This window comes from Rhagoletis zephyria, unplaced genomic scaffold (genome assembly GCF_001687245.7).
Source record: "Rhagoletis zephyria isolate East Lansing unplaced genomic scaffold, Rhagoletis_zephyria_1.1 Rzeph_scaffold_01901, whole genome shotgun sequence".
NCBI classification, from domain to species: Eukaryota; Metazoa; Arthropoda; class Insecta; order Diptera; family Tephritidae; genus Rhagoletis; species Rhagoletis zephyria.
Window position 1 is genome coordinate 1 of NW_016158985.1, and position 13,211 is coordinate 13,211.

Sequence of the window (13,211 nt, forward strand, 5' to 3'; positions counted from 1 at the left end):
AATAGTAACGAGGGGAAGGGCAATTTGCTAACACTTGCAACAGCAGCTGAAGCGAAGGCGTCAACGAGAACAACAATGCGCACAACGTCGCACTTTGGCAGCTGGAAAAATCTATCTACTATACTGATATTCTTGTTTTGTTTTGCGTGGCATGGTAAGTGAATATTTTAATTTTACTATATACATATGTATTAGTGTATTGCATTTATTAATCACACAGCTCTATTAATTTGCAAGAACTTGAGTTTCGTCACCAATGGCCGTCGTAAAACTTGATTTTACCTCAAAAATACTCCGAAATTAGACCCAATCGGCTACACAGCTCAACATACTTATTTAATTCTAATAATTAACAATTCTCTTAGGATTTTTTTCATAAAATCAGAATCTGACTTTCATTTTAATTTTATGAGTCGAAAAATTAACATTATATACAGACAGGGAAAGAGAATCAATTCATGTTTAACGCATGGATCCAAACTCGAAAAAATTGGCGTGGGGTTTTTTTCTGAAAAATTGGCTTTATCATTCATTCCGCTTCCGTGACTACTGCAGTGTTTTTCTATCGGAACTGATAGGTATCTCAAAGTGTAATACAATTTCTAGTCTTTATATCTTTCTCGTTTTCACCTACAGCCCGGCTGCTATTATATCAATAGGCAATATGCCGCTGACTTCAAAAGTAGTTACTCAATACCGCCGATCTCTTAACGCGATGGCCGAGGTATTACGAACACACATTGTCTCAAATGCTAGCTGACGAACTCGCGCATCATAGAACTCTGTACATTGCCTGATTTGGTGCACCCTATAACGACTACAGCAGAAGCTGCATGCACGAAGACGGAGAAGAAACCATTCCACGTATACCCTGCCGGTTCTATCTCATGGCAGTTATAGCTTCGATGACCTTGATGAACCAAAGTTATGCATGTAAAAAGCTTATGTGCTTTTTTACTGGGCACGAAGTGCTTTATAGGGAATCGGTGATAAATGCGGACCCCCCGTTTTAGTTAGTCTACATGGAACTGCCGTCCAACCTAACCCAACCTTATAAGTTTTTAAGATGATGACAAATTAACGCTTGAAGTGCACCAAAAGCGCTCATACGAAAGCTCTTTGGACACCCACCGGTCGGTCTCCTCTGTCGGTTAAGGGGCGAAAATGAGTAATTAAAGAATGCCGCTTTTATGCGGATTGTTCGCTCCTTTATATGACAGCTGTGGTAAACGTTGCAACGCTATGTCCTTTCCTCGCATCGTCAATCGTATTTCGCAGGAATTTTACCTTTTTATATTTTCTTAAAACATTTATTTATTATTTTTCCAAATGTTTAACAGATTTTGTCTCTGCAGTTGCCTTTGTATTTTCAAAAACTTTAATTCATTGTGGATTCCCCAATAACTTTTCAAAAAATACAATCTAAAAATTAAAATAAAACCAACTTGACTGGAAAAATAATCAATTTAAAAAATAAATTTTTATTTTTAAGTCAAAAAATATATACAATAAAATAAGATAAAATTAAACAAAGATGTATAAACTAAATAAAAAAGGAACAGTCCAGTGCCTTCGTCTTGGTTCGCAGGATGAATCGGAGACACAGCCGCTAAATTTAAATGTAGAATACGTGGTATGGTTAAGAGCACATCCAAGTCAAAAACAAAAGCACATACTAAGAAAAAATATCGATAACAAAAACGATAATAATATCGTTAGCAAAACCGATAAATCGATAAAAATATTGATACTAAAATCGTTAATAATACCGATAGCGAAATCGATAAGAAAATCGATAAAAATATCGATAACAAAATCGACAGAAATATCGATAACAAAATCGATCACAACATCTATAAACAAAAAACGATTACATAGTCGATACGAAATCGATTAAAATATCAACAACAAAATCGATAAAAAATATCGTTGATTATATCGATAAAAAGCGATAAAATATCGATTATTATATCGATAAGTCCCGAGAATTCCGAAAATCTCTAAAATCACGAAATAGTCCCCGGAATTTTTAATTAAATAAAACAAAAACAAAATCATTTGAGCGGTTTTCGACCATGTTTGAAGTAAAAAAACTTTGCTAATTTGCTCAAAATGCTGAAAGCATTAAAATGCTGAACATTTGGGGAACCTTTATAAAATTTATACTCGATTTCTATTGCTCCAAACAACCTATATCCGGAAAGTGAAAGTTTAATCTGCAAATCGTAAGCTGCTAGATCACTTTAAAGGCTTAAAATTGGCCTCACCGACAGAAACCGAATTGGTTACTTACAAAAATGAATCTGTCGATAGGTTTGGAATTATATCTTTGAAAGGCTCTAACTTTCTTTCAAATCGCTTCATTAGTTCTCATGCAATAAGCGTTTTCGTAAAGCTTTAAAAATTACAACATCAACATTTGAGCATAACCTCCATATCGAAACGTAAAACGAATTCTACGTCAAAATAAATTAAAAAATCCGCTCACCGAAGATTCGAACCTCGGATCTCTTGAATGCCGCGCCAGTGCTTTACTTACTCGGCTATGGTTGTTGGTGCAGCGCAAGCAAAGTGAGATAAGTACCATACACCTCGAGTTATAAGTAGGCATGGGTAACACTGCGCTGCGCGGCGCAATTACGGTAACACCGTAGCCGGAGTTGCCGCGCCAACACCAGTATATGGAAAGCGCCAGCGCCATTAACACCAAGTAACACATGAGGCAGCAACACAATTCGCCTTTGAAAATTTACACGTACATACTTCGTTTTTGCTTTTGAGCGTTGAGAACGCAAATTTAAAGCGTTTACTCAAGAATGATGAGAATATCGTGGCATTTACTACATTCCTATCAATTAAATTTGGTTGGCGGTACAAGCGTTGCTCAGCGCCGAAAATTATAGAAATAATAGACATGACACCACTGTATGGTGTACTACACTATATGACGATGGGTACTGTAGTGACACTCAGATGGCACCGTGTTCAATTCAGTACACTGCACTAAAGCGCTGAGTTAGTACGCTGACACCACAGCCAAAAAAATTGCGCTATTACCCATGGCTAGTTATAAGCTAAAGTGCTTTCTCTAAAAAGAGCTTTTCACCACGAAAGTTGGCAAGGAAGCTTTTTTGCAAGACTTCTGTGCCAAAATAAAAAAAAATCTTTCAAACTAACTTGCCTACCGTTCTTCAATTCTCTAACAAAAGACTTCTAACCAGTGCTACCCTTTTTGAGCGCCAATACCCTTTGACTCAACTTTTTGAAAATTTAGATATTTTGACCCTTTTCCAACATTATGGGCGACTTTTCGCCCTTTTCAGAGATTTTTATTAACAAAACCTGCTATTCAAATTATTTTCTCCTGTAAGTACGAAAAAATACATCACTTAAAATTCAACTCTTCTCCATGTAGCGACTATATTTTTGTGTGTAAAAAACAAAACCGACTTCAATTCTCATATAAAAATGCAAGACTACCGTTAAGTTCTTCATAATCCAATTATCGTATCTAAACCAGGTTAGTATGGGGCCACCTCTGAGCTACCTACTTTCCTTTAAGAAATTATAGAATTATAGAAATCGGCGTACTTTGCGGTTACATACATAAACAAAATATATTCCTACGAATTGATAACCTCCTCCTTTTTTGAAGTCGGTTAAAAATAATATGGTTACCCTTTTTTTCGTCAATGACCCCTTTTTGAGACTTCCTAAAAATTCGCAACGGCAACACTGCTTCCAACTATCTTAACCACAATTGGCCTGTTCAAAGATGAAACTGAATTTGAGTCAAAAAAATCTTTCGAAGTATTTGGTATACAAGCGAGTTTGTTAGTAGTTTATTTGAATGTCTTATTTTTATTTAGGCGTAAACAAGTATCTGAGGTTTCAACTTTTTCAATGCGTTTGCCCAATAAGCTCCTTGTTCAAATACTGCCAACTAATTAAAACTATGAAAAAATATTTCGCCATTTACGACTTAGATTTCAATAAAGTCTTCTTTATGCCAATAATACCAAACCGAAAATAAAAGGGACAAAGTGCCATGCACCAGCAACTAGATAGCCTTCAATCAAACGCTTTCTACAAGTGTGACAACAACACCATCGAAGTGGCAGTGGAGTGGCAGCAGCTAAAGCAAGCGAATAATCTGCACTACATGAGGACATTTTCATTTGAAGTACATAGTTAGGAAAAAATGAAATAGGATTTAGGAGCGTGTGTGCTTGAAGGAAATAAGAGGAAACGATGCAATGTGGCGCCACAGGAGAAAAACGCCAATTTCTGCCTTAGCGGAAGGCGCAGCAAGGAATGGCAAAAGCTACCTACCAAACAAATCAAACGTGCAAATGCCAAAGCACAGCTAAGCAACCGAAGGAAAAAACAATCAAACGGCTATAAAATGCAAGAATATCTATACAACTACATACAAAAACAACAAACCAACAAAAAACAACGTCAATGCAATGTGAAGCATGCAATTGAATGAGACACAACGTCGTCGCCAACGGTGCCGCTGCTGCTGGCGGCAAAACAGAAAAACAACAGCGAAACGGCAACCACCAAAAACCACACCCACTTTTGCCACTAATGAATAGCGTCGTCGTCGTCGTCGTCGTCGTCGTCGTCGTCGCCGTAGTGCAGATGCGAGCAAGAAGAAGTCAAGGGAAGCACACACAAAAAAAGAAGGCTGGAAAAAAGCAATATGAAGAATGTTGCACAAAAAAGGCAGTGAACGGGACGGATATTGCTGGTCGTGGGAGTCCTCGGGGGCGTGTAGACGAAACACTTCGATATGTGTTTAAGCCAAATTGTGAGTTAAACCGGATCTGAGCGTATGCTGGTGTACATATGTATGTATGTATATATGTCTGTACTATGTACTACATATGTGTGCGAATGCCGCTAGAAACGTTCAAATACAAACAAACATAGCTACAGATTTTCATATGTATGTATGCACGTGCGTTTGTGCACACACAAAACAGCTAAATGGCCGGCTATTCTGACATTCGCATTCGAAAGCAAATATGTATGTATGTTTGCAACGAGTATATCCCGCAAATACGGCGTGGGTGCGCTGCAGTTACTGCGCTGGTGGCTGCGGAAGCTAATGCTTTATTGCACCGGCATTGAAGATGAATTTTCTTGCATTTTTCGCGTTCATTTCGCTATGTATGTACTATTTCTTGCTGTGATTTTGTTTTTCTTTCGTTTTTGGTTGAAAGCGGAAAAGGTTGGAGCTGTGTGCGAAAATTAAGTGCAGTGCAATAAAAGAGTGTAGCAAGCAAAAATGGCGTAACTGAATGAACAAATGAATGCAGAGGTTCATGTTGGAGTAGATGAATAAACGGAAAAAGAAAAACTAGCAATTGAAAAAGTGATATTTGTGGATTAAGCTTTTTCTTGCAGCATGTCCAGTCAGTCTGGCAGCATTTTTGCGCTGGAATTTGGGAGTTTTACTGTTCAATATCTACGCCCACGAGGACGATGTTATTGAGCGGCATAATATACCATCTATGTACATATATTTGTTGTTGCTTAGTTGAATACATGAGCCAGATGGAACAACTTTGAAATTGACAGGATTTTAAGTTGCGAAATATCCTACTAAGCAGTTGCTTAAATTCTGGACCCGTCTACTAGCAGGTTTTAGAATTTTTTGTTTTTGTTCGAATTTATGAAGTGTTGTATTTTTCGAATTTCTAACTATATAAGAATTAGTATGCGCGGCAGAGTGGTTCAAACACAGTAAAGTCGGAATTTTAATACCGCCACCCCCTAGGATTGTTCTATACCGAAAAAATATACACCTATTTTTTATTTTGAAATCAAAAAGTATTTAAGGAGTGCTTAAAGTTTTCAATGTATTTTCGTATAAATAGGGTAGAATTCTTGAAAATCAATATTTTTTGATCGGAAAACTTTGGTTCTTTTCAAAAGATTCACAGTAATAATACCCAATTTTTTCTTTAACCATCTCTTCATGGTAACTATATTTTATAGGTCCGCCAAAACCCCCAGAAAATGCAATAACACACCATTAAACAATAGTTGGTTGTGTTTTCAAGGCCTCTTAACATTTTTTTAATCGTTAAAAACTTTACGACATAGACAATACGACACTTACGACAACTTGTGAATCACCTTAATATTTCCGCATAGAAGGCTATTATGTTCATGTATATTGAATATCTAACCATGAACGCGACTTTCCAAAGCAAATCGATTATAGTAAAATGAGCTTCATAGGACATAAAATGAGGCTTTTACAATGATGCGTAGCTATCATATTTATTCCATCGGTCTGGAATCAGTTTTATATATCTATGAGCTAAATCAGATTACATGTAAGAATTTTCCAAGTATCTAGATTTCGGCGCCACCTACCAGGTACAAATGTAGCTCCGGCCAATCCGCTTAGTACGTCGGAATTCGGGATATACAGTGACTTAAACAAATGGCCACGTGTTACTTTTTTTTAAATATTCAAAATTTTTTTTCGAGTTAATTTTTATTTATTTTTGTTATTTTTCTATAAAAATATCGTCCACGTTTAGCCAAAACCGAAAATTCCACAAAATTTCAACTTTTTAATCTTTAGAAAATTTTTGGGTGTGCAGTTTTATAGCGCATACAATCCTAGCGCAAGTTTCAAAAAGCTAACAAATTTCGTTTATTTTTGAGAATTTTTTTCCCTAACGGATTTTTGCACCTTTTTCCACACAAGCATAAATTTCTTATGAAGTAAAATGCGGGAGACCGTTAGCAACAAAATTAAAAAAAATCAACGTCACTTTTTTGTAAATTGCACTTATTATATTAACAAACTGCAAAAGCGGTATCCAAAAAAATCTCAAAAATTAATGCGATTTTTTAAACGGTTGAAACTCGCACTTCTTTAACCTAAAAATGTTCTAAATATTCAGATTAAAAAGTAGAAATTTTGGTGCAAATTTTTTGAACTTTCCTAAATTTTGTATAAAGTTTGAAGCTGTGTTTTATGTGTTTTTGGTTGATGCTTTGATGATATTTTTATAGAAAATAACAAAAAAATATAGCTCAAAAAATATTAGGAATATTTAAAAATAATCAACACGTGGTAATTGTCTGAGTCACTGTTTGCATTTAGTACAGATGTAAATAGAGGAATAGTTTGTTGGCACATAATTTTTTTTATAGTTTTCAAGAACAAAAAGTAAAATTAAAGGTCAACACGGTAAAAAAGGAACAAATATTACAAAATGGACGCTAGGATTTGGCTAAGCCTACACCTCGTATATGTCAAAACTAACTGATTCTGTCTTTATCCAAAGTTAGTCTTACAAATGGTAAAATTCACTTCAGTTTTTTTTTGTTTACATAAGATTGTATAGCGGCCCATAAAATTGCTGTCCCGGATTAAAACTTTTTTCAAGATTAATAGAACTATTCCTCCCAACCGCAAAGGCTTGTTTCCACTATGCCGAATGCGATGTTATTTGGCCGTCAAATAAATGAAAATACATTCTCAAATCGGAGTAAAAAGCAGAATATCGATTGACTACGATCGGGGTAGGTCTTTAGTCGTGTACACCTGCTGCTAAATCGGCTAAATCGTAACTATATCTACTTTTTTCTCGGTGAAAGTATACTAGCATGCCTAGTTTACTAAGCTTTAATCTTTTAGGAAGGAAGTTTTCAGGAATTTAATCCACTTGCGTCACAATGTTTGTATCACTGCAATAGCTTATACTCTTTTAAGCAATGTGAAAGAAAAAATCAACAAAAGTCTGTACAATCAGGGAAAAAAGGTGAAATTTCGTTAGTATAAGTACCTGCCAGAAGAAAGGCAGCAAAATAACCAAAAATGGTGTATGAGTGCGTACATAAAAAAAAGGTAAAAAGAAGTGGGCGAAAAAGAAAGCACAAATTAACTTCGGTTGTCTTTATTCGCCGCCAACAATTCACTTCTTACTTCCGCAATAAACTCAGCATTTCTTGCAATATGCGATTGCAGCATGTTTTTCTAGGCAAAGCACAAGAGACTTACTACTTATGTACATTTATGTACATATGCATTAGGATGACTCACGGCATGAAGTTATAAACCTCAAAAAAATTAATTAAGTATAAAACTATGCTATTTTTACAAAAATATATTTCGTCCTAATTCGGTACCATTCTAAGGGCGTATTGAAGATATGATGTATTTTGGAGCGATATTCCGCCACGGCTAAAAACCAAAATTTTCAAGGGAAGACATAAATTCATTCCAAATATGTAAACCATACTCCCACTCTGTCGGAAGCATCACCAATCAAAATAAACTAACGAATAAACTCCCTAAAACACATTTTTGTTTCTTAGCGGAAACAATTTTTTACAGCAAACTCCCGTGGTGGTAGATGAATGTAAACTAAAAAAATCTATTTACATTTTCTTACTTGTAATTAATTTCCAACAAGTCTAAACTGCAGCTAATGCCTATTGGAAACAAGAGATTACAACTCGACAGAGGTAAGAAATAAACCTTACTGATCACTTCTAAATAGTTAAATTTATTGTAATTTATTTGAGCCCTTAACCGCAATTAAGTGTTTGGTGGAAATGGGCTATTACATTTTTATTTTTCAAGACAATTTTCTGGGAAGGAAGGTTTGGGATGCAAATTTCTTCATGAAAAATGCCATATTCAAAGTTACATATTTTAGCTCACGAACGACACGCGGAATCGACCCGAAATATTTTGGTTTGGGTCTCAAGACAGTCTAAAGTTTAATTGTTGTCTTATTAAAGTAGAACCGATGCTATTTTATGAAGAGTGTTAGTTGGTCTAATACATACACACATATACACACCTTCGTCTATTGCTAAGACCAAGTTTTTCATTGCAATCGGCAGGGTCTAGCCTTCTTCGGAATTTATTGCGTGGAATTCCTGAAAATACAAAAGTAAGTAGGGAAAGGAAGATAGTATTTAATAAACTACTGTGCGCGTATCGCAGCAGTAAGCAATTTCGCCGGCTAAGCAAATAAGGGCTATTCGCGATTCGGTGCATAAGAGCTGACAAATTTATGCAATTGCAGAAATATGCCATGGATTGTGAGCGACCTTTATTAAACTGTCATGGTAAAGCTTTTGCAAAACAATTTTTGTGCATCAGCTTTGGTTTTGTTTATGAATGCAATGCATAGCATTTTTATGCTATGGATTTTCGGTATTGCAAATTTGCCAAGCCATGACAAATGCAAATGCGTGTATTTTGTTTGTGTATTGCAAATAATTTGCAATACAAATTTGCAATGCAATGATGCTAGGCCATTTGCACCGGATCGCGAATAGCCCTATAGTGTTTATACACTTGCAATAATATTTTGTGCATTAGGCAAGAGGCGCAATTTTGCACAGCAAGAAATGCTAGCTTTACTTGCAAATAAATAGGCGGCCAAGCCAAAGTCTAATATTGCTTGAATTTTATGTAACTCTCTTGAGAAAAAATTAGAAATTATCAAATCAAGTTTGTGAAAGGAGAAAAGATATGTATATCTACGGCGAACATAGGAAGAATTTGGCTGGCGATTTTTTGCTTCAAGTAGAAAATTAGTTTATGCTTAGCACTTATATAGTACATGTACTAATATGCAATAGTATGTCGTATTTTCGCTTATTTCTATTTTGCAATCATATATGTATGTATGTACTTATTTATTTTTATTTTCGCGTACTTCTGTTGTCAGGCACAGGCGTATATTCCCAAGTTGTTAGATGTTAAATGTGTACTTTTTAAGCTCTATTTATCCTTCTTGAATGCAACACCGCAAACCAAGACAGCGCCTTTCTTCACCACTTACCTCAGCAATCGACGGCTGCTGCTGCGGACAAAAATGCAGACGAAATTGCCAATGCTGGCGTTGATATGCCAACGAAATTCAATTGGTTTTTGTACTCGCATATATGTATGTACATATGTTAAGAAATAAATTGACTTTTCCATGTACAATGGCTTGATTAATGTGCGAAAATGGAGATAAAATATGCACGTGTAGACATGTGTTATCTCAAATACATAATTTAATTGCGGGAATGGTATGTATGTACATATATCTGTTTTACTGTATAATTAGCTACAGTCTGCCTTTTAATTTGCTTATCTTTATCACAATATTCACACCTCCTTCGCTATGTTTAATTTGGTTTTAGCTACGGATAAGAAATCAAGGCGTGAGTACCAAGTACTCAAGGAATTTGACGTGTAAACAGCTGTGTATGGCGTGACAAGGCCCTAGCGAATTCTATTCCAGGATCATTTCGTGCGTCGCTTCGAATTAACCCGAAATGATCCCGAACTATTCCCAAAATCATCCCGAATGAGTGTGGAAGTGGTTCTGAAAAAAATCGTGAACTTGTCCCGAAACGATTTCGAACAAGTCTTGAAATGGTCTCATACTAGTCCAAAAATTATCCTCAACTAGTCCCAAACTGTTCCTGAAATAGTCTGTGTTTTTGAAGGGTCCTGAAATATTCGTAAACTAACCCAATAGGGCCTCAAATATGTAGTCCAGAAGCAGTACCCAATCTTCTTCAACAAATCCCTAAATCAAACCCAACTTGCCCTGAACAATGCCCCAGAAATTTCTATGAACTAGCCAGTACTGATCCCGAGCTAGTCCCGAAGTGGCCGTGAAATAGTCTCAAACAGGTGTTGAAACAATTGCGAAGTGGTCTCTTATTCCAGTCCAAAAATATATGAATTACATATGTATATTTAGCTGGCTTTTTTCTGAGTGTAGACGATAGTGCACTCTCTGTATTAGCAAGTGCACTGCAAGCTTTCTGAGGGTTATAAGTGAAAATAGTCCGAAATTTCATTTCTTAGCTGCATAAATGAAGGAGTTATAACAAAAAATCTCATATATGAACAATCAGTTGTATCGGAGGCTAGAGGTGAGTCGAACTTTCTCGTTTTCGTTGTAGGCTTTCCGTTGATAATGAGTAAAAATATTGCAAAATTCCTTTTCTTAGCTGCATAAGTGAAGGAATTATAAAGAAAAATCTCATATCTGAGCAATCAGTTGTATCGGAGCTACATATATGTTATAGTGGTCCGATTTTTGTGGTTGCGAAAAATTATTAATATATTATAAGAATACAGCCGCCCACCAAATTTCGGTCGGATATCTCGAATGCTGAGGGACTATTATTGTGTACAAACATTAGTTATGTATATACATACATTAGTATATATTTTCATGGGTCTATCGTTTCGTTTAAGAAGATTTTCCAAAACATTTATTTGAGTCCCATTGAGTAACCATTCACTGGCACAAGTAATTTATTTTAAATTTTCTAATACGTACTAGAGGGCTGCATGAATTCATTCAAACTTCTAGCCAAACAGAGTACAGTAGATTTGAATATTTTACTTCACATACAAAACACTCAGCGTTTGTTTTATATTTTCTACCTTCAAATGGCAGAATGTGAATGAATGAATGGAAAACATGCAAATCATTCAAACTCATTTCGGTAAAAGTTTTTTTCTACAAACAAGTTTTTTCGTATGTAATAGGAGCGCAGCAATACATACATACATACATATATGAATAATTCAAAAGCCGTTTTGAATGCATTCATGCAGCCCTCTAATACGTACCATAAACCGGAAATAATGGCAATTTAGCGATGAATAAGCTCAAATACCTGATTTACAACCCTTTCATAAAACCAGTTTGTTTCTTTATTCCTCCTTGTACGTCTAAGTTTCAATTTAGGTAATTTTTTATAGCTGTACGGCGGCTGACTTGCAACTGAGTCGCGTAAATTTCTGAATAGTTGTTTGTCAACAAAAATTTAAGTCTTAATAAGCTTGTCCTTTGATGTAGATTAAAGCTTATTTGCTTATGTACTTCATAGCATTCGTTGTGCATCGTATTTCGTTTTAATTGCATTCGTCTGCTTGAACAGCGACGACAATTCATTGCCCTGCCCATTTTCTGCGCCCATTTTGCACCCACAAAAAACCAAAATTATATCTAAATCACCACACCCGAAACTCATACCTCCAACCCCAGTCCATGCAGGCATTTATCATAGCGGAATTGATACATTCATTGCCATCGAGCGTAGATATAATTAAAATTGAATTGCTTTTGCTCTTCGAGAGCACAAAATTTTATAGCTGTTTGCTGCAGCATTTTAGGCGTTCACAATGGGGGCGTAAGTTGTGCTTAACACACATACACATGACATTGTATGAATTTTAGTTGGGTATAACAACGGTGCATGTCTATATATGTATATATATATGAACTTGTGTAGGTGGCCATCAAATTGCTGACAATTTCGAAGAATTGGTGGTTGTTTTTGTGTTAAATTATACATGCACATAGGTACGCAAGTATTTACAGTTGCCCACAAAATATTAGGAGAGGCAGTGAGATATTTTGAACCGTTTTGGCTATTTGTCTTTTTTTTATTTAATGTTTATTTTTTTTGTAAAAAAAACAAGCTAGTTTTACAACAAACACCATATAAATTTACATTTCCAAGTTTGTACAAAAATTATTAAAAATCTGGTAATTTTCACTAAAGTTTTAAACTCTTGAAAAAATCTTGGTATGCAGTTTTGTAGCACACATAATTCCATTCTAAAGAAGTACAAGTTTCAAGTAGGTAAAACATGTCGTTGATTTTTGAGAATTTTTTTGGTTTCGCGTTTTTTCCATACAAAGTATATATGTTCTACAATTTCCTTCTAGATGGGGGGCACTGCCATCAAAAAAAAAAAAAAAAAATTGCCAAAAATCAACGGGGCTACAAATGGGCTACAAAACTGCATACCAAAATTTTTTTTAAAGATTCCGATTAAAAAGTTTGAAATTTTGGTTAAAATTGGCAGAATTTTTATAATTTTTGTACAAAGATTGAAATCTCAACTTATGCGCTATTTGTTGTATACCCAGCTTGACTTTTATAGTAAAATAAAAAAAACATTGAATAAACAAAAGACAAATAGCCAAAACTGATCAAAATATCGCACTACTATTATTTTGTGGACTACTGTATATAAGTATGTGTGCTCGTACATAAATACGAGTATATATAGGCGTTTTGCGCGCATGCTAGTGCTTAGTGTGCGTGTTTGCATTCGCTTGCGTGCATTATAATTTTTAATTAATAATAAATATTTGCATATCTCTGAAAATGCGTGGCAGCGAGTTTACACA

The 13,211-nt window shown here is 35.3% G+C and overlaps 1 protein-coding gene across 1 annotated transcript in view; it reads left to right on the top strand.

Moving 5' to 3' along the window:
• Positions 1 to 75: 75 nt before the first annotated feature.
• Positions 76 to 13,211, top strand: part of LOC108365531 (uncharacterized) — an 89,839-nt gene continuing 76,703 nt past the window's right edge. Inside the window, exon 1 of the mRNA XM_017619575.1 lies at positions 76 to 154. Coding sequence (XP_017475064.1) covers positions 76 to 154 — 79 coding nt within the window. The remainder of the gene's footprint in view (positions 155 to 13,211) is intronic.